This window comes from Salmo salar, chromosome ssa01 (genome assembly GCF_905237065.1).
Source record: "Salmo salar chromosome ssa01, Ssal_v3.1, whole genome shotgun sequence".
NCBI classification, from domain to species: Eukaryota; Metazoa; Chordata; class Actinopteri; order Salmoniformes; family Salmonidae; genus Salmo; species Salmo salar.
Genome location: NC_059442.1, coordinates 99,177,460 through 99,205,157, shown reverse-complemented (window position 1 = coordinate 99,205,157; position 27,698 = coordinate 99,177,460). Strand labels below are relative to the sequence as shown.

At 44.9% G+C, this 27,698-nt stretch overlaps 1 protein-coding gene across 1 annotated transcript in view; it reads right to left on the bottom strand.

Annotated features, from left to right (window-relative positions):
* The window catches only part of LOC106591157 (protein kinase C epsilon type), a 290,949-nt gene that overhangs the window by 6,257 nt on the left and 256,994 nt on the right, over positions 1 to 27,698 (bottom strand). Inside the window, exons 11-13 of the mRNA XM_045724752.1 lie at positions 23,971 to 24,125; positions 3,770 to 3,908; positions 2,479 to 2,667 (exon numbers count right to left, since the gene is read on the bottom strand). Coding sequence (XP_045580708.1) covers positions 2,479 to 2,667; positions 3,770 to 3,908; positions 23,971 to 24,125 — 483 coding nt within the window. The remainder of the gene's footprint in view (positions 1 to 2,478; positions 2,668 to 3,769; positions 3,909 to 23,970; positions 24,126 to 27,698) is intronic.

Genomic DNA, 27,698 nt, shown 5'->3' with positions numbered 1-27,698 from the left:
GAAGAAAATTAAATGTACTAAACTTACTTGACTCTTTCCCCTTGGCCCCCTTGGGAGCATGATGCCATGAAGTAAATGCAAGGAAGAGAGAAATGGAGGTGAAAGAGCAAGAGTGAGGGGTTGAGACAGTCAAGTGGTGCAGAGAGGTCTGCTCTGTGGTCGTTGTTAAAATAATCCAGAGGTCAGATATGACCATTAGGACCACTGGGCTGGGTAATGTGACCATTAGGACCACTGGGCTGGGTAATGTGACCATTAGGACCACTGGACTGGGTAATGTGACCAGTAGGACCACTGGGCTGGGTAATGTGACCATTAGGACCATTGGGCTGGGTAATGTGACCATTAGGACCGCTGGGCTGGGTAATGTGACCAGTAGGACCATTGGGCTGGGTAATGTGACCAGTAGGACCGCTGGGTAATGTGACCATTAGGACCGCTGGGCTGGATAATGTGACCATTAGGACCGCAGGGCTGGGTAACGTGACCATTAGGATAGCTGGAATGTGCAATGTGACCATTAGGACCACTGAGCTGGGTAATGTGACCATTAGGACCACTGAGCTGGGTAATGTGACCAGTAGGACAACTGGGCTGGGTAATGTGCCCATTAGGACCGCTGGGCTGGGTAATGTGAACATTAGGACCGCTGGGGTGAGTAATGTGACCATTAGGACTGCTGGTCTGAGTAATGTGACCATTAGGACAGCTGAGCTGGGTAATGTGACCAGTAGGACCGTGGGCTGGGTAATGTGACCAGTAGGACCACTGGGCTGGGTAATGTGCCCATTAGGACCGCTGGACTGGCTAATGTGAACATTAGGACCGCTGGGGTGAGTAATGTGACCATTGGGACCACTGGGCTGGGTAATGTGACCAAAGGACCAGTGAGACTGATCACAGAGTGAAACAGGCCTGTCCAGGACAAACACGCCTGCTTTCCCACAAGGCTTTGCAAACATATAGCTTACAGTGGCCCTGTGCATCCAGCAGGATGTTATCCAGTTTCAGATCTCTGGAGAGACAGACGGCCAAAGTAAACGCAGGACGCGATGGATCCCCCCCCCGCACACCCCACAGAGCTGGCCGCTGTCTTCTCTGAAAGCTAGGCGGCCAATCCCGCCTCCCCAAGTGTGCGATTACACAAGCTCTGAAGCCACCAGAGAAGCCAAACATGCTGTTCTTTTCCCACATGAAGTGTAATGTCTCCAAGGCCTCGCACCTTTCTCTCCCCAGCCTACACAGCACAGCCACTGTGGTTCTCTGAACTCAGACTGAAATAACTCCCCACAGCCTTACTCAGCCTTTCTCCCTACTCTGCTAATCACTGAACACCACTGCACTACCTCACCAGAGACCGACAGATTGAGAGAGACAATGGAAGGAGGAGGAGGAGGAAGAGGAGGAAAAGGAGGACTAGGAGGAGGATGAGCAGGAGTAGGATGAAAAGGAGGAGAAGGAAGAGGAGGAGGATTAGGAGGAAGAGGAGGAGGATGACAAGGACTAGGAGGATGACAAGGAGTAGGAGGAGGAAGAGGAGGAGGAGTAGGAGGAGGATTAGGAGGAGAAGGAGGAGGGGGCTTAGCAGGAGGAGGTAGAGGATCAGGAGGAGGAGGCTTAGGAGGAGATGGAGGAGGAAGAGGAAGGGTAGAAGGATGACAAGAAGGAGGAGGAAGATGAGGAAGAGGAGGGTTAGGAGGAGGAGGAAGCGGAGATGAAGTAGGAGGGGGATTAGGAAGAAGAGGAGGAGTAGGAGGAGGATTAGGAGGAGAAGGAGGAGGGGGCTTAGGAGGAGGAGGAGGTAGAGGATCAGGAGGAGGAGGCTTAGGAGGAGATGGAGGAGGAAGAGGAAGGGTAGAAGGATGACAAGAAGGAGGAGGAAGATGAGGAAGAGGAGGATTAGGAGGAGGAGGAAGCGGAGATGAAGTAGGAGGGGGATTAGGAAGAAGAGGAGGAGGAGTAGGAGGAGGAAGATGAGGAGGAGGAGGAGGAAGAGGAGGAGGAAGAGAAGGAGGAGTAGAAGGATAATTTGGAGGAAGAAGAAGAGGAGAAGAATGACAAGGAGGAGGAGGAGGATAACAAGGAGTAGGAGGAGGAAGAGGAGGAGGAGGATGAAAAGGAGGAGGAGGATTAGGAAGAAGAGGAGGAGGAGGAGTAGGAGGAAGAGGAGGAGGAGGAAGAGAAGGAGGAGTAGGAGGAGGATTAGGAGGAAGAAGAAGAGGAGGAGAAGGATGACAATGAGGAGGAGGAGGAGAAGGATGACAAGGAGGAGGAAGAGGAAAAGGAAGAGGAGGAGGAGGAGGAGGAAAAGGAGGTGTAGGAGACAATAAGGTGTCAGAACAGATGAAGCAGAGAAATGAGAGGAAGAGATATGAAGAAAATAAAAAGAGGTGGAGAAGGGGAAAAAAAGGAGAGTAAAGAGGGATTGTTAGAGATACAGGCAGATTAGAACAGGTAGGTATACTGTAGGTCACTGACCGCTTTGAGGATGGAGACTGCCTCCTTGCTTAGCCACACTGGGTAGAGGACATCATCGTGGAGAATGGACTCAAACAGGTCATCCTCATTATCGGCCTCAAAGGGGGGCTGGCCAGCCATCATCTCGTACATAAGCACCCCCAGAGCCCACCAGTCCACAGAGGGGCCATATTCTAGCTCCTGTAGGATCTAAAACACACAGGGGGACAGGAAACAATGTAACACCATCTCATACACAAGCTTCTGTAGGATCTAAAACATACATAGGGACAGGAAACACTGTAACACCATCTAAAACACAATACACTGTAGGATCTAAAGCACACATTTTTTTACATTTACATTTTAGTCATTTAGCAGACACTCTTATCCAGAGCGACTTACAGTAGTGAATGCATACATTTCATATATTTTCTTTTTTTTTCCGTACTGGTCCCCCGTGGGAAGACACACAGGGGGACAGGAAACACTCTAACACCATCTATACTATGGCAGGATCAATATGGTAGCAAAGGGGAACATAATATTATTAGGGATGATATAGTGAGAGAATGAGTGGAAGAAATGAGTAAATGAGTTTAATTGATGGATTATGTGAGTGAGTGGGTGATAGTGAGTGAGTGGATTTTTTTTTTTAAGACAAATGTTATATTTATTTTTCAAATTAAAACATGGGTGGATGAAAGAGTGAGGGAGAGGGCAGAGTAGAGGGTATAGAAAGAGTACAGTACATGATAATAATACAATACTGTCAGACTGTCTCAGATTAAAGGGTGGGTGAGTACTGTCAGACTGTCCCAGATTAATGAGTGGTTGAGTACTGTCAGACTGTCCCAGATGAATGGGTGGTTAGGTACTGTCAGACTGTCCCAGATTAATGGGTGGTTGAGTACTGTCCGACTGTCCCAGATGAATGGGTGGTTGAGTACTGTCAGACTGTCCCAGATGAATGGGTGGTTAGGTACTGTCAGACTGTCCCAGATTAATGGGTGGTTAGGTACTGTCAGACTATCCCAGATTAATGGGTGGTTGAGTAATGTAGGACTGTCCCATATGAATGGGTGGTTGAGTACTGTCAGACTGTACCAGATGAATGGGTGGTTGAGTACTGTCCGACTGTCCCAGGTTAATGGATGGTTGAGTACTGTCAGACTGTCCCAGATGAATGGGTGGTTGAGTACTGTCAGACTGTACCAGATTAATGGGTGGTTGAGTAATGTAGGACTGTCCCAGATGAATGGGTGGTTGAGTACTGTCAGACTGTTCCAGATAAGTGTGGGTAGAGGGTTACCTCCGGAGCGATGTAGTCTGGGGTCCCACAGAAGGTGGTGGTGGTGACTCCATTGAGGATCCCCTCCTTACACATGCCAAAGTCAGCCAGTTTACAGTGGCCCTGTGCATCCAACAGAATGTTATCCAGTTTCAGATCTCTGGAGAGACAGAGACAAAGAGACAACATGAGGGCTTCGGGGTAAGAGGGAAGTAGTTACAAAGGTCAGAGGTCAGAGGGAGAGGAGAGAGAAAGATCGCGAGGAGAGACAGAAAGAGAGAGAAGATAGAGAGAGGAGGGAGACAGAAAGAGAGAGGAGATGGAGAGAGAGACAGAAAGAGAGAGGAGATTGAGAGAGAAGGAGGGAGAGAGAGACAGAAAGAGAGAGGAGATACAGAGAGGAGGGAGAGAGAGACAGAGAGAGGAGATAGAGAGAGAAGGAGGGAGAGAGAGAGATCTACATAAAGAATGTGGTTGACATGACATGACATGCTATACTAGAAGAGAGACAGAGAGAGGAAGCACAGTAGAATGATCCCACATTTCGTTCAGACCAATACAAGCATAGAAATGGACACATTTACAGTAATATATATAAAGCATCTATCAATATGAATATAATATAGATCAATTCAATAGAATATGAGTCACACAGTACAGGTAAGATAAGTAATCACTGTGACATCAATATATTGGGTAAAGAGTAAGAGAAAGTCTATTGAAAGGACATGGAAACTCTCAGTGTTCTTACTCAGTGAACAGACAAAATGCCAAATATACTCTCAGTGTTCTTACTCAGTGAACAGAAACAATGGCAAAGATACTCTCAGTGTTCTTACTCAGTGAACAGACACAATGCCAAAGATACTCTCAGTGTTCTTACTCAGTGATCAGAAACAATGACAAATATACTCTCAGTGTGTTTACTCAGTGAACAGAAACAATGCTAAATATTCTCTCAGTGTTCTTACTCAGTGATCAGAAACAATGACAAATATACTCTCAGTGTTCTTACTCAGTGAACAGAAACAATGGCAAAGGACTTTCCTAGTATGGAGGCCAAGAGCACTGTGAGGAGCTATCAGAACTACGGAGGCTACTGTTGACATACACATACAGTATACGCACGCACGCACACAGACAGACAGACAGACAGACAGACAGACGGGGTGATAGGGGGTGCAAAGTTGAAGAGTTGTTCCACAGACACACAGTCGTGTGTCTCTTCATCGCTCCTCGCCTTTATCACGGGGAGCGAGCGAGGGATGGAGGGTGCTGTTGGACATGGTGGGAGGGGAGGAACAGAAGGGAAGATAAGAGGTCTCTGATGAAAGATGCCAGGGAGAAGCATGAAACCAGTCAGGTCAGGGTTTGATGGTTGATTGCTGAAAATATGTCAACATCTTTTCACAGATGCCATTCAGCCCAAGGTGTTTTCACGAAAACAGCCTCCCGACAAGGGAGGGTGTGTGTGTGTGTGTATGTGTGGGGTGGGGGGGGATTTGTGTGTGCACGCCTGTGCGTGCGAATTTGGCTGTTATACAACTGTTCTGTTTTAGAGGTCTACAGAAGGCACATCCACAATCTCCAATTTCCATGGGAGTGACGTGGTAGGTTTAGTTGGGTTCCGTCATTCTATAAAACATTGATTTTGAACAGGTAATATTGCTATAGACTTTCCTGCCAAGGTGCTATGTATGAACATGGCATCTCAACTATGGCCTGATGTTATAAAATCTGGTATCTACCGCACATTGCAAGAATTTCGAAAAGTGTTTGGTACTAAGCATGCAAAGAATACGTGCATGAAGTCCCTCCATAGGGGTGAACAGGTGGATGATCCTCTCTCTCTCTCTCTCTCTCTCTCTCTCTCTCTCTCTCTCTCTCTCTCTCTCTCTCTCTCTCTATTTCTCTCTTTCTCTATTTCTCTCTTTCTCTTCCTCTCTCATTCTATTCCTCTATTTCTCTCTCCTTACTAGATGAGACTAAACTATGTTGTAAAATCCTTTAAAAAAATTATGTTTTTGCAAGATACTGTACTGTACTCTGCACCCACTGATTCCTAATGTCTAGTGGGCATGGTGTTCAATTGACATTTTAGTTCAAAGGCACGTATAGCTTTAAGGTCAAGCTAACCATTAAAACTATTTCAATGTATTTTAGTTGGGGTTAATTTATCTGCGGCAAGAAACATGTATACAACCCAATAAACCAGCAAGTTTAAAATGAGCTATTTGATGTAGTCTGCACAATTGATGATGACGATGATCAATGATTTGATTGCACAGCACTGTGCATCAGTGGCCTCTCCATGTGTAGCAGCAGGTGCTCAAGAGCGCTAATGGAATGATATTTGAAGAAGTTTATTGAGTATACCCTGTGACGGTTATACTTAGATAACCTAGGTGCCAATGTTGCTGTTTTAACTGGATAAGTTGTTGTCGTTGTTGAATAATATAATATATATTATGCCATGTTGCAGACTCTTTTATCTAAAGAGACTTACAGTAGTTTGTTTATACATTTTCAGATGGGTGGCCTTAGTGGTAATCAAACCCACAATCCTGACATTGCAAGTGCCATGCCCTACCAACTGAGTGAAACTGGCTTAATGTTTTGCATGTAGAGGCAGTCATGCTACCATGTTGATAGTTTTATCAAAGTTCTGGCCCTTGAATCTCCATGCCCAGATTCATTGAGGCTGTTCTGAGGGCAAAAGGGGTGTAACTCAATATTAGGAAGGTGTTCTTTACGTTTTATAAACTAAGTGTATAATTTAAGGTTAAAAAAAATTGGGATGGTAAAATGTTTTCAATGTAAACTTAAATGACTAAAATCAGATATTATTAAGTATCTAGAAAATAAAATAATGGAGCAAAGTTTATCTTTGAGAACTAACAAACATCAAAATAAAAACTACAGTCCCCCCCGCTAACTTTGCCACCGCTGCTTACAAAAATGATAGGGGAAACACTGTAAAGATGAATTAATGAATACATGAATGAGACAAATTAAGTAGAATAAAAGCTGACATTAAAACTACAACAAGAAACTTGGGTTCAAGAACGCTTCAAACAAACTCCAACTAAGATTATTGCTTGCGAAACAGATAAAAACTGCTAGAGGAAGACAGACTTTTATCATAGTAGTATACCACAGGTGGCTGGTGGCACCTTAATTGTGTTTGGCACCCATCCATTCACTCTATTCCAGCTATTATTGTGTGCGGTTATACAGCCTCCTGTATATATGGTAAATAAACACGAGTTACTATCACCAGTGTCAGGACCTTTCCTCAGGATGTTGGCAACATTGAAAATATGTTATATCACACACACACACAGGCTCGCATACATCGAAAAAAGGTTGTATCACCCACATACGCGCACACACGCGCACACACACATACAGCAATCAGGCTCAATTGAGAGCATTTCCTGTGTTTCGCGTTAATCTTGTGGAGTGATTTTTCCATTACGCACTCAGCAACCCTAAGTGCTCTGACAGCTAACGTCCCTCCCTCTGCTTCAAATGAGCTCCCCATTTAAAAGACACAAACACACATGCATATGCAAACACACACGCGCACACACACACACACACACACACACACACACACACACACACACACACACACACACACACACACACACACACACACACACACACACACACACACACACACACACACTATAATGATCTATTAGGAACCATGTACCAGCCCATGATCAATAGTGAGTAAGTCCCTTTTCAAGAAGTTCTAAAATGGCGCCGGAGGGAATGGCAGCCATTTTACAGGCTCCTGACTGCTATTTTGTGTATTTTTAGAAAAGAGCTTCTTGACGTCAGAACAGTTATCACTAACCTCGATCTGGACGAGGACTTCTTCTTCAATGAGCCGGAGGCGAAAGACAAATTGCTTATCCCGGACCAGGCCCTAATCCCCAACACTTGAAGAAGGAGAAGACGGCGCTATAGAGGACGGTGTGCGGGCACCCTGATGAGCCATGGCGTCTCTCTGTTCTATTGACGAATGTACAAATGCTGGAGTCTAACTGGACAAGCTCCATTCGAGACCAACCTACAGTATCAACAGGACATTAAAAACTGTAATACACTATACACCTCGGAGTCATGGCTGATTAAAGACATGGATAATATACTGTACATCTGCATCGGCAGGACAGAAGGGCAGAGTCCGGTAAGATTGGGGGGGGATTCTGCTCGCCTGAGTTACAATACCTCTTGATGAGCTGTAGAACATACTATTTACCAAGAGTGTTTTCATCTGTATTTTCCGTAGCTATCTATTTATTACCATAAACCAATGTTGGCACTTAGACTGCACTCAACACGCTGTGTTAGGCCATTAGCACACAAGAAAATACTCATCCAGAGGCGGTGCTCCTACTGGCCAGTGATTTTAATGCAGCAAAAATGAAATCCGTTTTACCTCATTTCCACAAGCATGTCACCAGTGCAAATAGAGGGATAACAACTCTAGATCACCTCTATTCCACACACAGACACAAACAAAGCTCTCTCCCACCCTCCATTTGGCAAATCTGACTATAACTCTATCCTCTTGATTCCTGCTTACAAGCAAAAACTCAAAAAGGAAGTATCAATGACCCGCTCAATTTGGAAGCAGTCCGATGAAGTGGACACTAAGCCACAAGACTGTTCCGGGATTCATTCGATGGCATTGCGGAGTTTACCACCTCAGTCACCGGCTTCTTTAATAAGTGCATTGATGACGTTGTGACCATATGTGCATATCCCAACCAGAAGCCATGGATTACTGGAAACATCTGTACAGAGCTAAAGGGTAGAGCTGCTACTTTTAAGGAGCAAGACACTGATCCGGACGCTTATAAGAAATCTGGCTACGCCCTCCGACAAACCATCAAACAGGCAAAGCATCAATACAGGACTAAGATCAAATCCTACTACACCAGCTCTGATGCTCGTCGGATGTGTTTTAAGGCTTGCAAACTATTACGGATTACAAAGGGAAACCCAGCCGAGAGCTGCCCAGTGACGCAAGCTTACCAGATGAGCTAAATGCCTTCTATGCTCGTTTCGAGGCAAGCGACACTGAACCATGCATAAGAGCAACAGTTGTTCCGAAGGACTGTATGATAAAACTCTCCATAGCCGATATGAGTAAGACCTTTAAACAGGTTAAAAAATATATTTAATTTTTTATTTCACCTTTATTTAACCAGGTAGGTCAGTTGAGAACAAGTTCTCATTTACAACTGCGACCTGACCAAGATAAAGCAAAGCAGTGCGACAAAAACAACAACACAGAGTTACACATGGGATAAACAAATGTACAGCAAATAACACAATAAAAAAATCTATACACAGTGTGTGAAAATGTAGTAAGAGTAGGGAGGTACAGTGAGGGAAAAAATCATTTGATCCCCTGCTGATTTTGTAAGTTTGCCCACTGACAAAGAAATGATCAGTCTATCATTTTAATGGTAGGTTTATTTGAACAGTGAGAGACAGAATAACAACAAAAAAAATCCAGAAAAACACATGTCAAAAATGTTATAAATTCATTAGCATTTTAATGAGGGAAATACGTATTTGACCCCCACTCAATCAGAAAGATTTCTGGCTTCCAGGTGTCTTTTATACAGGTAAGGAGCTGAGATTAGGAGCACACTCTTAAAGGGAGTGCTCCTAATCTCAGCTTGTTACCTGTATAAAAGACACCAGTCCACTGAAGCAATCAATCAATCAGATTCCAAACTCTCCACCATGGCCAAGACCATAGAGCTCTCCAAGGATGTCAGGGACAAGATTGCAGACCTACACAAGGCTGGAATGGGCTACAAGACAATCGCCAAGCAGCTTGGTGAGAAGGTGACAACAGTTGGTGCGATTATTCGCAAATGGAAGAAACACAAAAGAACTGTCAATCTCCCTCGGCCTGGGGCTCCATGCAAGATCTCACCTCGTGGAGTTGCAATGATCATGAGAACGGTGAGGAATCAGCCCAGAACTACACGGGAGGATCTTGTCAATGATCTCAAGGCAGCTGGGACCATAGTCACCAAGAAAGCAATTGGTAACACACTACGCTGTGAAGGACTGAAATCCTGCAGCGGCCGCAAGGTCCCCCTGCTCAAGAAAGCACATATACATGCCCGTCTGAAGTTTTCCAATGAACATCTGAATGATTCAGAGGACAACTGGGTGAAAGTGTTGTGGTCAGATGAGACCAAAATGGAGCTCTTTGGCATCAACTCAACTCGCCGTGTTTGGAGGAGGAGGAATGCTGCCTATGACCCCAAGAACACCATCTCCACCGTCAAACATGGAGGTGGAAACATGATGCTTTGGGGGTGTTTTTCTGCTAAAGGGACAGGACAACTTCACCGCATCAAAGGGATGATGGATGGGGCCATGTACTGTCAAATCTTGGGTGAGAACCTCCTTCCCTCAGCCAGGGCATTGAAAATGCGTCGTGGATGGGTATTCCAGCATGACAATGACTCAAAACACACGTCCAAGGCAACAAAGGAGTGGCTCAAGAAGAAGCACATTAAGGTCCTGGAGTGGCCTAGCCAGTCTCCAGACCTTAATCCCATAGAAAATCTGTGGAGGGAGCTGAAGGTTCGAGTTGCCAAACGTCAGCCTCGAAACCTTAATGACTTGGAGAAGATCTGCAAAGAGGAGTGGGACAAAATCCCTCCTGAGATGTGTGCAAACCTGATGGCCAACTACAAGAAACGTCTGACCTCTGTGATTGCCAACAAGGGTTTTGCCACCAGTTGTCCTCTGTTTTGCAGAGGGGTTAAATACTTATTTCCCTCATTAAAATGCAAATCAATTTATAACATTTTTGACATGCGTTTTTTTCTGGATTTTTTTGTTGTTATTCTGTCTCTCACTGTTCAAATAAACCTACCATTAAAATGATTGACTGATCATTTCTTTGTCAGTGGGCAAACGTACAAAATCAACAGGGGATCAAATACTTTTTTCCCTCACTGTATGGCAATAAATAGGCCATAGTGGCGAAATAATTACAATTTAGCATTTACACTGGAGTGATAGATGTGCAGATTATGAAGTGCAAGTAGGGATACTGGGATGCAAAAGAGCAAAAATAAATAACAATATGGGGATGAGGTAGTTGGGTGGGCAATTTACAGGTGGGCTGGGTACAGGTGCAGTGATCGGTAAGCTGCTCAGACTGCTGCTTAGTGATTTTTGCAATTCGTTCCAGTCATTGGCAGCAGAGAACTGGAAGGAAAGGCGGACAATGGAGGAGTTGGCTTTGGGGATGACCAGTGAAATGTAGGTGCTGGAGTGCGTGCTACGGGTCGGTGTTGCTATAGTGACCAGTGAGCTGAGATAAGGCAGGGCTGTATCTAGCAAAGACTTATAGATGACCTGGAGCCAGTGGGTTTGGAGACGAATATGAAGCGAGGGCCAGCCAATGAGAGCATACAGGTCGCAGTGGTGGGCAGTATATGGGGCTTGGTGACAAAACGGATGGCACTGTGATAGACTACATCCAATTTGCTGAATAGAGTGTTGGAGGCTATTTTGTAAATGACATTGCTGAAGTCAAGGATCTGTAGGATAGTCAGTTTTACGAGGGTATGTTTAGCAGCATGAGTAAAGGAGGCTTTGTTTCGAAATAGGAAGCCGATTCTAGATTTAATTTTGGATTGGAGATGCTTAATGTGAGTCTGTAAGGAGAGTTTACAGTCAAACCAGACACCTAGGTATTTGTAGTTGTCCACATATAATAAGTCAGAACCGTCCAGAGTAGTGATGCTGGACGGGCGGGCAGGTGCGGGCAGCGATCGGTTGAAGAGCATACATTTAGTTTTACTAGCATTTAGGAGCAGTTGGAGGCCACGGAAGTAGTGTTGTATGGCATTGAAGCTTGTCTGGAGGTTTGTTAAGTGTCCAAAGAAGGGCCAGAAGTATACAGAATGGTGTCGTCTGCGTAGAGGTGGATCAGAGAATCACCAGCAGCAAGAGTGCCATCATTGATATATACAGAGAAAAGAGTCGGCTCGAGAATTTAACCCAGTGGCACCCGCATAGAGACTGCCAGAGGTCCGGACAACAGGCCCTCCGATTTGACACACTGAACTCTATCTCAGAAGTAGTTGGTGAACCAGGCGAGGCAGTCATTTGAGAAACCAAGGCTGTTGAGTCTGCCGATAAGAATGCGGTGATTGACAGAGTCGAAAGCCTTAGCCAAGTCGATGAAGACGACTGCACAGTACTCTCTTTTATCGATGGCGGTTATGATATCCTTTAGGACCTTGAGCGTGGCTGAGGTGCACCCATGACCAGCTTGGAAACCAGATTGCATAGCGGAGAAGGTATGGTGGGATTCGAAATGGTTGGTGATCTGTTTGTTAACTTGGCTTTCAAAGACATGAAAAAGGCAGGGCAGGATAGATATAGGTCTGTAACAGTTTGGATCAAAAGTGTCACCCCCTTTGAAGAGGGGGATGACCGCGGCAGATTTCCAATCTTTAGGGATCTCAGACGATACAATAGAGAGGTTGACCAGGCTAGTAATAGGGGTTGCAACAATTGCGGTGGATCATTTTAGAAAGACAGGGACCAGATAGTCTAGCCCAGCTGATTTGTAGGGGTCCAGATTTTGCAGCTCTTTCAGAACATTAGCTCTCTCAATTTGGGTGAAGGAGAAGCAAGGGGGGGCAAGTTTCTGCGGGGGGTGCAGAGCTGTTGGCCTGGGTAGGGGTAGCCAGGTGGAACATTTATCGGTGGTGACAGTGTTTCCTAGCCTCAGTGCAGTGGGCAGCTGGGAGGAGGTGCTCTTAGTCTCCATGGATTTTACAGTGTCCCAAAACTTTTGGGAATTTGTGATACAGGATGCAAATTTCTTTTTCAAAAATCTAGCCTTTGCTTTCCTAACTGACTGTGTACATTGGTTCCTAACTTCCCTGAAAATGTCTATTTGATGCTAATGCAGTACGCCACAGGATGTTTTTGTGCTGGTCAAGGGCAGTCAAGTCTGGAGTGAACGAATGGCTATATCTGTTATTAGTTCAACATTTTTTGAATGGGGTAATCTTATTTAAGATGGTGAGGAAAGCACTTTTAAAGAGTAACCAGGCATCCTCTACTGACGGGATGAGGTCAATATCCTTCCAGGATACCCAGGCCAGGTTTATTAGAAAGCCCTGCTTGGGACCGTTTGACAGTGATGATGGGTGGTCGTTTGACCGCGGACCCATTACGGATGCAGGCAATGAGGCAGTGATCGCTGAGATCCTGGTTGAAGACAGCAGAGGTGTATTTAGAGGGCAAGCTGGTCAGGATGATATCTATGAGGGTGCCTGTGTTTACGTATTTAGGATTGTACCTGGTAGGTTCATTGATAATTTGTGTGAGATTGAGGGCATCTAGCTTAGATTGTAGGACGGCCGGGGTGTTAAGCATTTCCCAGTTTAGGTCACCTAACAGTACGAACTCTGAAGATAAATGGGGGGCAATCAATTCACATATGGTGTCCAGGGCAGAGCTGGGGGCTGAGGTGGGTCTATAACAAGCGGCAACAGTGAGAGACTTATTTCTGGAAAGGTGGATGTTAAAAAGTAGAAGCTCAAACCATTTGGGCACAGACCTGGATAGCATGACAGAACTCTGCAGACTATCTCTACATTAGATTGCAACTTCGCCCCCTTTGGCAGTTCTATCTTGGCGGAAAATGTTGTAGTTGGGGATGGAAATGTCAGAATTTTTGGTGGCATTCCTAAGCCAGGATTCAGACACGGCTAGGACTTCAGGGTTGGCGGAGTGTGCTAAAGCAGTGAATAAAACAAACTTAGGGAGGAGGCTTCTGACGTTAACATGCATGAAACCAAGGCTTTTACGGTTACAGAAGTCAACAAATGAGAGCGCCTGGAGAATAGGTGTGGTACTGGGGTATTCAGGGCCTGGGTTAAATTCAAGATCACCTGAGGATCAGAGGAGGAGTTTGATAATGGTACAGCTAAAGGCTATAAGAACTGGTCGTCTAATGCGTTGGGAACAGAGAATAAAAGGAGCAGATTTCTAGGCGTGGTAGAATAGATTCAGCGCATAATGTACAGACAAAGGTATGGTAGGATGTGAGTAAAGTGGAGGTAAACCTGGGCGTTGAGTGACGATGAGAGAGGTTTCGTCTCAGGAGGCACCAGTTAAGCCAGGTGAGGTCTCTGCATGTGTGGGGGGTGGGATAAAAGAGATATCTATGGCATGTTAAGCGGGACTGAGGGCTCTACAGTGAAATAAAACAATAAGAACTAGCCGAGACAGCAGTAGACAAGGCATATTGCCATTAGAGAGAGGCATAAAGCAATCACAGGTGTTGATCGGGAGAGCTAAGACAACAACGGGTAACAGGCGATGAATGGGCAGAGCGGGTCAGTTAGGTACATACAGGACCTGAGTTCGAGGCTGAGGCCGATAGATAAACAAAATGAGGTACCGTGTTATTGAAACAGTCCAGGGGGCATCAGCTGTGTAGCCGAGTGATCATAGGGTCCAATGAGCAGCAATAGGTGAGTCAGGGAGCCGTTCGGTAGTCACTACTTCGCTAGGCGAGCAGGAGACACGGCGTTCAGAAAGCTAGCGGGCCGGGGATAGATAGTAGATGGCTCTTCAGCGTCATAGCAATGGAAAAGCCTGTTGAGACCACATCGGGAGATTACAACGGCAGACCAGCCGTGATGGATCGGCGGTGCTCCGTGTCGACAAAAATGGTCCAGGCCAATTGGCAAAAGAAGTATTGTAGCCCTAGAATTATCTGGTATATGGGCCTAGCTCGAGGTTAGCTCAAGGCTAACTGGTACTTGCTTCGGGACAGAGGCATTAGCTAACAGTAACCACTCGGTAGCAGCTAGCTAGCTGCGATGATCCGGTGTAATGATCCAGAGCGGCAGGAATCCGGTGATGTGGTAGAGAGAAGCAGTCCGATGTGCTCTGGGTTGATACTGCGCTGTGCAGACTGGCAGGTATTGTCCGAGCTAAAGCTGGCTAGAGTCCGAGCTAAAGGTGAAGACTGCTAGCCGTGGCTAACAAAGACTAGTAGCTAGTTAGCTGGCTAGCTCCTGATGGAGGTTCCAGTTATAAGGAATAAAAATAGCAGATCCGTACCACATTGGGTGAGGCGGGTTTCAGGAAAGTATATTTAGTTTGTAGATAGAAAGTGAGATTAAAATATATACGAAAAACATGTGCTATTTACACGGGATAAGACAAAGACAAACACACGTCCGACTGCTACGCCATCTTGGAAACTAAAAAAACATTCACAAGGCTGCAGGGCCAGATGGATTACCAGGACGCGTAGTCAGAGTATGCACTGACCCAATGGCAAGTGTCTTCACTGACATTTTCAACCTCTCTCTGACCCAGTCTGTAATACCTACATATTTCAAGCAAACCAGCATAAGTCCCTGTGCCAAAGAATGCCAAGATGACCTGTCTAAATGACTGCTGCCCAGTAGCACTCACTTCTGTAACCATGAAATGCTTTGAAAGGCAGGCTGAGGCAGGTTATCCTGATTGCCTAGTCACTTTTATCCCTACCCACATGTACATGCAGTATTACCTCAATTACCTCAACAAACTCATACCCCTGCACATTGACTCGGTACTGGTACTCCTTGAATATAGCCTTGTTATTGTTTTTTTTTTGTGTTACTATTTCCTTTTTTATTTAGCAAATATTTGTCTTACTTTTTAACTGCATTGTTGGGAATGGGCTCCTAAGTAAGCATTTCACTGTAAACTCTACACCTGTTGAATTCAGCGCAGGTGACCAATAAAACGTCATTTGATTTGTAAAAGAGACATTATGAGAATAGCTTTGAACACAGGAGACACGACTCTGCCGTGCCCTGATTGTATTACTGCTGATGATATCTGGAAACGTGCATGTACACTCTGGCCTATACTGTTGCAAGTCCCAATTCTGACTTGTGCTCTTATATCTGCTTCACTGATTTCTGCTCTCGTAAAAGCCTGGGTTTTCTGCACGTTAACACTAGAAGCTTATTACCTAAAATGTATCAATTGAAAGTATAGGTTCACAGCTCCAATCCAGATGTGTTGGTCATTACTGAGGTATGACACCAAACACCCAGAAAAGGCTACTCTCCTCGATGTTATCCTCACAAATAATCCTGATAGGTATTAGTCTGGTGTTTTCTGTAATGACCTTAGTGATCACTGTTTTACAGCCTTAATGTCATAGACACTTGCTATATAACTTTAATTAGCAAACCTTCCTTCATGAACTGGCCTCTGTAAAATGGTATAGAATCAGCTTGATCCCCTCTGTCGAAGACGCTTGGACCTTCTTTTTTGATATTTTCAGTGGTATTGTTAACAAACATGCCCCCATAAAGAAAATTAGAATTAAAAACAGGTTCAGCCCCTGGTTCAACCATGATCTTGCAGAGTTACTCCACCTCATGAATTGCATTTGGCAAAAGGCTTGGCACACGCATACTCAGGCTGACTGGCTATCGTTCAGGCGAATGAGAAATAAGTACACTCAGGCTATCCGGAAGGCCAAAATTAGTTACTTTAAGGAGCTGTTCTTTCTCTGTGGGTCTAACCCCAAGAAGTTCTGGAAAACGGTTAAAGACCTGGAGAATAAACCCTCCTCCTCACAGATGCCCATGTCCCTTAATGTTGATGATGTGGTTGTTACAGACAAGAAGCACATGGCTGTGCTCTTTAATCACTTCATAAAGTCAGGATTCTTATTTGACTCAGCCATGCCTCCTTGCCCATCCAACATTTCCTCATCTCCCACACATTCTATTGCGACTATCCCCGATGCTTCTCCCCATTTTCCCCCTGCCCCGCTACAAATTTCCGAAGTGCTAAAGGAGCTCCTTAAACTTGATCCCAAAAAACATCTGGGTCAGATGGTTGACCCTTTCTTCTTTAAGGTTGCTGACCCTATCATCGCCAAGCCTATCTCCAACATTTTTAACATGTCTCTCCTTTCTGGGGAGTTTCCCATTGCTTGGAAGGCAGCCACATTCTTTATTTAAAGGGGGAGATCAAGCTGATCCTAACTGTTATAGGCCTATTTCTATTTTGCCCTGTTTATCAAAAGTGTTTGAAAAACTTGTCAATAATCAACTGACTGGCTTTCTTGATGTCTATAGTATTCTCTTGGGTATGCAATCTGGTTTCCGCTCAGATTATGGATGTGTCACTGCAACCTTAAAGGTCCTCAATGATGTCACGATTGCCCTTGATTCTAAGTAATATTGTGCAGTTATTTTTATTGACTTGGCCAAAGCTTTTGATACGGTAGACCATTCCATTCTTGTGGGCCAGCTAAGGAGTATTGGTGTCTCTGAGGGGTTTTTGGGCTGGTTGGCTAACTTCCTCTCTCAAAGAGTGCAGTGTATAAAGTCAGAAAATCTGCTTTCTCAGCCACTGCCTGTCACCAAGGAAGTACCCCAAGGCTTGATCCTAGGCCCAACACTTTTCTCAATTTACATCAACAACATAGCTCAGGCAGTAGGAAGCTCCCTCATCCATTTATATGCAGATGATGCAGTCTTATACTCAGCTGGCCCCTCTCCGAATTTTGTGTTAAATGCTTTAAAACAAAGCTTTCTTAGTGTCCAACAAGCTTTCTCTACACTTAACCTTGTTCTGAACACCTCCAAAACAAAGGTCATGTGGTTTGGTAAGAAGAATGCCCCTCCTCCCACAGGTGTTATTACTGCCTCTGAGGGTTTAGAGCTTGAGGTAGTCTTGGGAGTATGGGAAGTACGTGGGAGTATGGCTAGACGGTGCACTGTCCTTCTATCAGCACATATCAAAGCTGCAGGCTAAAGTTACATCTAGACTTGGTTTCCTCTATTGTAATCGCTCCTCTTTCACTCCAGCTGCCAAACTAACCCTGATTCAGATGATCATCCTACCCATGCTAGATTACGGAGACATCATTTATAGATCGGCATGTAAGGGTGCTCTCGAGCGGCTAGATGTTCCTTACCATTCGGCCATCAGATTTGCCACTAATGCTCCTTATAGGACACATAACCGCACTCTATACCCCTCTGTTAACTGGTCATCTCTGTATACCTGTCGCAAGACCCACTGGTTGATGCTTATTTGTAAAACCCTCTTAGGCCTCACTCCCCACTATCTGAGACATATACTGCAGCCCTCATCCTCCACATACAACACCCGTCCTGCCAGTCACATTCTGTTAAAGGTCCCCAAAGCACACATCCCTGGGTCGCTCCTCTTTTCAGTTTACTGCAGCTAGCGACTGGAACAAGCTGCAACAAACACTCAAACTGGACAGTTTTATCTCCATCTCTTCATTTAAAGACTGAATCATGGACACTCTTACTGACAGTTGTGGCTGCTTCGCGTGATGTATTGCTGTCTCTACCTTCTTGCCCTTAGTGCCGTTGTCTGTGCCCAATAATGTTTGTACCATGTTTTGTGCTGCTACCATGTTGTGTTCCTACCATGTTGTGTTTCTACCACGTTGTTGTCATGTGGTGTTGCTACCATGCTGTGTTGTCATGTGTTGCTGCCATGCTATGTTGTTGTCTTCGGTCTCTTAGATTTTTATGTAGTGTTGTGGTGCCTCTCTTGTCGTGATGTGTGTTTGGTCCTATATATGTTTTCTTTATCACAGCTCCCGTCCCCGCAGGAGGCCTTTTGCCTTTTGGTAGGCCGTCATCGTAAATAAGAATTTGTTCTTAACTGACTTAGTTAAATAGGTTAAATAAAGGTTAAATAAAAAATAAAAATACGTTCCTAAGCTAACACACACAGATAATCAATGAAGGCCATAGACAGAATGTGAGCTGTTTTCCTTTAGATACACTAACTATTGGAGTTGGTAGAACAATAACAATCTTGTTTTCAGAAAATCTCCCATTGACATAGCAATGGAAATACGGTGGGTGAATGAGAGGGAGAAAGAGAGAAAGAGGAAGAGGGAGAGAAATCTGGTAGAAATTAGAAGAATCTGAGGAGGTATCTGAATAAAGAAAGGTCACAGAGAGGTCAAAAGGACACAGAGGTCATGGAGAAGAGGAATACGGGGGTTACTGTGGTATCATATCTGTGGTAGCTTTAAATGCCTCTTTATTTCACAGCATGCATGTCACACATGGGTGGTATGTTTGTATGTATGCACAGTATGTTTATAGTTAGGTTCATGAGTTTAGAGGTGTCTGAGTGTGCATGTGAACTGAGCATGTACACAGTATGTGGGTGTATACATGCCTTTGTGGTGCATGTGAGTATGATTGTGTGTGTATTGTGCCGTGCTCTGCTGTGGATGCCGCCCATAGGGTCTCCAGTCTCAGGTGAGCTTGTGCAGAGCAAGGAGGAGGGACAGAAAGCCTGGTGATAGACTCCTCTATAAATAAAATCCCTCCCCTCCCTATCTACAGTGGCTTACAGCCTCCCTCCCCTCCCTACCCCTCTCCTCTCCTCTCCTCTCTTCCTCTCCTCTCCTCTCCTCTCCTCTCCTCTCCTCTCCTCTCCCCTCCTCATCTACAGTGGCTTACAGCCTCCCTCTCCTCTCCTCTCCTCTCCTCTCCTCTCCTCTCCTCTCCTCTCCTCTCCTCTCCTCTCCTCTCCTCTCCTCTCCTCTCCTCTCCTAATCTACAGTATCTTACAGCCTCCTTCCCCTCCCCTCTCCTCTCTTCCCCTCCCTACACTTCCCATCTCCTCTCCTCTCCTCATCTCCCTATCTACAGTGGCATACATGCCTCTACCAGTTAACTGCAAGCCAGTTCAGACTTGTCCCACAACACTAACAGATCAAACTGCTACTGTCTCTAACAAAACCTAGCCACTGTTTTATTTTCTCTCTCAGAGGTGGGGGGGGGGGGGGGTCATGTACCGACTGCACAGAGTGTTCCAGAAAGGGTTGTCTGTATTCTTGGTTGGTGTGTTCAACAGGTCACAGAGAGGCAAGGCTAAGTCAACTCAGGTGAAGTATGTGACACTACGTTAAACACGTTAGACCTCACATGCAAACATGCGTGCATCACATCCTGGTTCTCACTGATTTCATTGATTTACCAAGTCCAAACAAAGCGAAATCCACTGACAGAATACAATAGCCTTACCTGGAAATCAGAAAGCAATTTCAACATCGTCAAGGGCTCACAAGAACTACTCTATGGAAGTAACAGACAAAGGGCCCACTTCCAGAGCTCTACAGCGAATGAACTACTCTCTGGAAGTAATGAGCTCTACAGTGAATGAACTACTCTCTAGAAGTGATGAGCTCTACAGCGAATGAACTACTCTATGGAAGTGATGAGCTCTACAGTGAATGAACTACTCTCTGGAAGTAATGAGCTCTAAAGAGAAATAACTACTCTCTGGAAGTAATGAGCTCTACAGTGAACGAGCTACTCTCTGGAAGTGATGAGCTCTACAGTGAATGAGCTAGTCTCTGGTAGTAATGAGCTCTACAGCGAATGAGCTACTCTCTAGAAGTAATGAGCTCTACAGCGAATGAGCTACTCTCTGGTAGTAATGAGCTCTACAGTGAATGAGCTACTCTGGAAGTAATGATGTAATGCGGGTCATCTAAAGGGGACCAAGGCGCAGCGTGTAAAGTGCTCATTTTTTTTGTTTAATGAAGACACTTAAACAAAACAACAAAACGACAGCCAACAGTTCTGTCAGGTACACTTGACAAAACGGAAAACACACTACTCAAAAGATAATAACCCACAAAACAGGAAGAGAAAAACCCCTACTTAAATATGATCTCTAATCAGAGGCAACGAGGAACAGCTGCCTCCAATTAGAGATCAACCCAAACAATCCCAACATAGAAATAGAAAAACTAGAATTAAACATAGAAATAGAAAACATAGAACAACCCAAAACACCCCCTGTCACGCCCTGCCCTACTCTACTATAGAAAATGACATCTTACTAGGGTCAGGACGTGACAAATGAGCTCTACAGAGAATGAGATATTCTCTGGAAGTAATGAGCTTTATAGAGAATGAGCTCGCATATCAAATGGACAGTTTCATTAAAAGTAGACACAATGTTATGACGTTGTCACAAGCAGCACCACCGATATTGTGATGAGCGCGATGTAAGTCACAGAGTATGTGCACACGCTGCTACAACGTGGAAGCTACGGGACTAAAAGAGCGGAGAAGTTTAGCTTGGTGCTTCAACGCTCTTGACTCATTACTACCATTTACTTTGTGCATCGCTGAGTCGACCTTTAAAGCTACAACATGCTCCCTGTGATTATTAATAAACACTAAAATAAAGAGTCATTCAGACCATACGTCTAATCAAAAAGGCCCTAAGGAGGCTCGCTATGGCTACATGCACTGCTAAAATCATGTAGCCAGAACGCTTTGATTAAGAACAAGCTAGAGTCTGACCCGCTTTCCTGTCCCGAACACAAGCTCACTGCTCAGCCCAGTCTAACACAGAGAGAGAGAGAGAGAGGGGGAGGGAGAGAGAGAATGAGAACAAGAGAGTGAGTGAGAGAAAGGAAGAGAGAGAGTGAGGTGAAGAGAGAGTGGGTGAAAGGAAGAGAGAGAAAGAGAGAGAGTGTGTGTGTGAGAGAGAGAGCGAGTGAAAGAGAGGGGGAGAAATGGACAGAGAAAGATAACCTACAGTACATAGCCAGAAATTCATTCCATCCTATTAACCATTATTCTTTTGATTTGACCCAACACAATTCCCACTGTTTGATCACTTCCTGCTTCCTAGCCTGCTTCCTACTTAGCAGACTGCCTGTAGGTGACACAACAACATTCATCTACCCGGTAACCAAGGGGTCAAAGTAGCTTTGAGTGTACAGTATCAGCTACCTCATGAAGCCAATACTAAATAATACCTACCCGCACTGCACATTCAGTGTATGGAGACTGATTTATAGCATTGTTTGTCGGTTGGCCTGATGTTATGCAGGTGACTCACTCTAAGAGGACACTAAATCATAACTCCTGGAGCTGCAGACTAAACAGAAGACTGTATCTCTTATTGTCTGAATCAGAGAGGGACACTGACCAATACCTAGGTCAAATAACAGTTGTGAATGAGAGTATGGAACATGAAATATTTATTTTAGAGGGAGTGAGTGAGTTAGTGGGTGAGTGAGTGAAAAAAAACAGAAAGGCTTGCATACTGAATACGCTCCCAATTGACCAGCTTTAGTAACAACGATTCAATCCAACATGGATCCTCGTGAGTGATCACATGTTTGTTTGGTACACACTCCATCACAGACACAGTGTGTCACAGCTAGTTCCTTACTGGACCAAGGTCCCGAGACACAGTACATGCCTGTGCAATATAGGCTAGCTAAGATTCTAAAGGAACATCAGATTGACCCAGGAAGTGTTGACCTTATTTCCATCGGAGCCTAGCTGTTTCCTTTAGCTCTCAGAGTGACTAAGTTCAGGAAGAGAGGCGTGGACCAAGCATTCATTCACCAAATGGGACTTTTCCTGTTAGGTCAGGTTGGTTGAGGAAAACAGAGAGAAAACGGACTGGGTGGGTTTCAAACTCCCAACTCCAACCACAGGTTGGTCCTCAGGTCAAAGGTGCACTTAGAAGACTGCGAAGATGGCAGAGAAACTCCAGAAAACCATGTACTCTAGGAGGTGGATTTCTTAAAGCTGGGCCTACTCAACGTGTTGCAGACTGATATCCACCAGAAAGGGAGAGAGATCTACTTTCCGCGGGGACAACATAGTTGTGTAGCCCAGAGGGAGTCAGGATTTGTGTGTCAACAGGGAGTCAACAGTGAGATGAGAGGATAAACGGAGCGCCAGAAACAGAATAAATCAACCCTAGCTGTAAACAACCTGGCATAAACACAGCCTGCAGGGCCCCATTACTGGGCAGAACAACGCACAACACAACACACAACACAACACACACCTGTAACAACTTAGACCCAGTTCAGTTCGCTTTGGACTCCCTAAGACCTAGGTCAGTATGTATCAAGCATCTCAGAGGAGTGCTGATTTAGGAGCAGTTTTACCTGATACTCTGAGATGTTTGGTACATATGGCCCGTGATCCCAAAGTTAGCGTGACACCAAAATCTGGACTGTACATCAAATACTGTTTTATTATGAAAAACTTTGGATCAAGGATTCTTATTTCTTACGTGGAAGTTATTTTGGGGACAAAGTGGGAATACATTTGGATTGAATGATTTGTTACAATGATGTTATGATTTGCCACAAAGACGCATTTTGACAGTTTGTCTGTTTTGCTATTGGCTGACAATGATTCTGTGACTGGCAGTGGTAGAAAAGAGTTTGTTTTGGGAAGGAGGTTGACTGACAGACCTTGGATTAGGGACAGACTGCACTGCTGTACCTGGACATCAGTCCATATCAGAATAGTCATCATTGAACAATGACTACTGTAACAGTGATGCTATTAAGTTTAAGTTGAGTTTCACTGGGTTGATTATGTGATATAATAGAATTGGTATGTTGAAATAACGCGATAGCTTTATGATATACTGTCTGTTATTATTAGCCTGGCCCCAGATCAGTCTGTCCTGCTTGGATAGCTTTATGATATACTGTCTGTTATTATTAGCCTGGCCCCAGATCAGTCTGTCCTGCTTGGATAGCTTTATGATATAGTGTCTGTTATTATTAGCCTGGCTCCAGATCAGTCTGTCCTGCTTGGATAGCTTTATGATGTACTGTCTGTTATTATTAGCCTGGCCCCAGATCAGTCTGTCCTGTTTCAATAGCTTTATGATATACTGAGGGTTAGGGCCTTAGAGTCAGGTTAGGTTTATCTGTATACTGAAAACAATGTTACTAGGTGCTACTACTAACATACATTCTAGTGTTTGTGTGTGTGTGTGTGTGTGTGTGTGTGTGTGTGTGTGTGTGTGTGTGTGTGTGTGTGTGTGTGTGTGTGTGTGTGTGTGTGTGTGTGTGCTCGCCCGTGCATGTGTATTTCTGTGTGTGTTTATTTGTGTGTGTGTGTATTTTTGTGTACGTGTTTAACAAAGTTAAGAAAGTATCATAAGATCAGGGTGGCTCAACCTGTTGGAACGTTGTCAAGGAGGGCAGTCAAGTGTGTTAGCAAAGTAGAGGAGGTCCCAAGTTCCAGCCATGTATGAGTTGAATCAGGGGGAAGTGGCACTCACTAAGCAAGCAGCGTGATGTCCGTAACAAGTCTGTGTGTGTTTGTTACCTGTAGATTACTCCATGTTGGTGAAGGAACATGAGGGCAGAAGTGACTTCGGCGGCATAGAAGCGAGAGCGCGTCTCGTCAAACTTCCTGGAGCGCTGGATCTGAAACATCAGGTCTCCTCCATTTACATACTCCATCACAAAGAACAGACGGTCCTGGAGAAGGAGGGAGAGACGAAGAGAAAGACAAAAAAAAGGGTTATACCCTTTCCACCCATTAATAAAAAAACGAACTATAACGACCATAGAATAGTTTCTACTTCTATAAGTCAGCCTCAAAGAATGAAGAGTTAATCAGATTGCATTATGAAAAGTTGATTTTTACAGTTATCATGTAGCTCAATAATTCAGCTCAATAAAGATTGAACTGTAGTTTATTGATAGTGTGATCCTCTGAGCATAACCAGTATTGTCCATCTGCATTAGTGTATATATTAAAATAGCCTTATCCCTGCATTACCCCATCCACCTTCACAAAGAACTGTGGTATTTATGGTCAGCAATCAATACCTGTCACTAAGGCTAAGCTCTCCACCCCACTTCACTCTCCCCTCCTCTCCCAACCCAACCTCACCCCTCCCCACCACAACCCACATAACCTCTCCCCACCCCACCTCACCCCATCTCACCGTCCCCAACTCAACTCAACTCACCTCTCCCCACCCGTCACCTCCCCACCCCACTTCTCCTCTCCTCTCCCCACCCCACCCCAACTATCCTCTACCCACCCCACCCCACCTATCCTTACTGACACATCACCTACATGAATATATTACTGACACATCACCTACAGTAATGTATTACTGACAACCCACCTACAGAACTGTATGAATGACACCTCACCTACTGTACTGTATCTCTGACACCCCACCTACAGTACTGTATTACTGACAACTCACCTACAGTAATGTATTACTGCCACCCATCATAGAGTAATGTATTACTGACACCCCACATACAGTACTATATTACTGACACATCACGTACAGTATGACACATCGCCTACAGTAATGTATTACTGACACATAACCTACAGTATTGTATTACTGACACCTCACCTACAGTACTCTATTACTGACACCCAACCTACAGTACTGTTTTACCGACACCCCACCTACAGAATTGTATTACTGGCACCCCAACTACCAGTACCGTATTAATGACACCCCAACTACAGTACTGTGTTACTGACACCCCAACCTACAGAACTGCATCAATGTCACGTCCTGACCATAGTAAGTTGTTATTTTCAGGGCGTGACAGGGGGTGTTTGTCTGTTTTTGTATTTCTATGTTAAGTTTCTAGTTTTGTATTTCTATGTTGGTTTTGTTTGGCATGACCTCCAATTAGAGGCAGCCGGTTGTCGTTGTCTCTAATTGGAGGTCATATTTAAGTTGATGTTTGTGTCACCTGTTTTTGTGGGTGATTATATTTTGTGAGTAGTGTTTGTTCCTCCTGCGTCACGGTTAGTTGTTTTGTACTTCAGTTTATTTTATTTTTGTATTGCAATGACACCTAACCTACAGTAATGTATTAGTGACACCCCACCTACAGTACTGTACATCTGACACCTCAACCAACAGTACCTGTAATACCGCCAACCCACCTACAGAACTGTACTGACACCACACCAACACTACTGTATTACTGACACCCCACCTACAGTAGTGTATTATTTGACACCGCACCAACAGTAATGTATTACTGACACCATACCTACATTACAGTAATACTGACAACCCACCTACAGCACTGTACTGACACGCCACCTACACTACTGTATTACTGACAACCCACCTACAGTAATGTATTACTGACACCCCAACCCACAGTAATGTATTACTGACACCCCACCTACAGTACTGTATTACTTGACACCACACCTACGGTACTGTGTTACTGACACCCCACCTAAAGTACAGTATTATTGACACATCACCTTCAGTACTGTATTACTGACACATCGCCAACAGTACTGTATTACTGTAACATCACCTACAGTATTGTATTACTGACACCCCACCTACAGTACTGTATTACTGACACCCCACCTACAGTACTGTATTACTGACACCCCACCTACAGTACTGTATTACTGACATCCCACCTACAGTACTGTATTAATGACACATAACCTAAAGTACTGAATTACTGACACATCACCAACAGTACTATTTACTGACACATCGACTACAGTAATGTATTACTCACACCCCACCTACAGCACAGTAATACTGACAACCCACCTACAGAACTGTACTGACACGCCACCTACACTACTGAATTACTGACAGGCAGACTCCGGGCTGCGGGCCGTCTCAGGAGGTTCCGGGCTGCGGGCCGTCTCAGGAGGTTCCGGACTGCGGGCCGTCTTAGGAGGTTCCGGACTGCGGGCCGTCTCGGGAAGTCCCAGACTGAAGGCCATCTCAGGAGGTTCCCGACTGCGGGCCGTCTCAGGAGGTTCCGGACTGTGGGCCGTCTCAGGAGGTTCCGGACTGTGGGCCGTCTCAGGAGGTTCCGGACTGTGGGCCGTCTCAGGAGGTTCCGGACTGTGGGCCGTCTCAGTAGGTTCCGGACTGCGGGCCGTCTCAGTAGGTTCCGGACTGCGGGCCGTCTCAGGAAGTCCCGGACTGAAGGCCATCTCAGGAGGTTCCAGACTGCGGGCCGTCTCAGGAGGTTCCGGACTGTAGGCCATCTCAGGAGGTTCTGGACTGTATTACTGACAACTTACCTACAGTAATGTATTACTGACACCCCACACACAGTACTGTCTTACTGACACGCCACCTAAAGTAATGTATTACTGACACCCCACACACAGTACTGTCTAACTGACACGCCACCTAAAGTAATGTATTACTGACACCCCACACACAGTACTGTCTAACTGACACGCCACGTAAAGTAATGTATTACTGACACCCCACACACAGTACTGTCTTACTGACACGCCACCTAAAGTAATGTATTACTGACACCCCACACACAGTACTGTCTTACTGACACGCCACCTAAAGTAATGTATTACTGACACCCCACACACAGTACTGTCTTACTGACACGCCACCTAAAGTAATGTATTACTGACACCCCACACACAGTACTGTCTTACTGACACGCCACCTAAAGTAATGTATTACTGACAACCCACCTACAGTAATGTATTAACGACACATAACCTAAAGTACTGAATTACTGACACATCACCTACAGCACTATTTACTGACACATCGCCTACAGTACTGTATTACTGACACATCGCCTACAGAATTGTATTACTGACACCCCAACTACAGTACTGTATTAATGGCACCCCACCTACAGAACTGTACTGACACGACACCTACAGTACTGTATTACTGACACAACACCTAAAGTACTGTATTACTGACATCCCACCTACAGAACTGTACTGACACGACACCTAGAGTACTGTATTTCTGACACAACACCTAAAGTACTGTATTACTGACAACTCACCTACAGTACTGTATTACTGACAACTCACCTACAGTACTGTATTACTGACACCCCAACATACAGTACTGTATTACCGACACCCCACCTACAGTAATGTACATCTGACACCTCAACCAACAGAACTGTAATACTGACAACCCACCTACAGAACTGCACTGGGACGCCACCTACAGTACTGTATTATTGACACAACAACCTACAGAACTGTATTATTGACACAACAACCTACAGAACTGTATTACTGACACA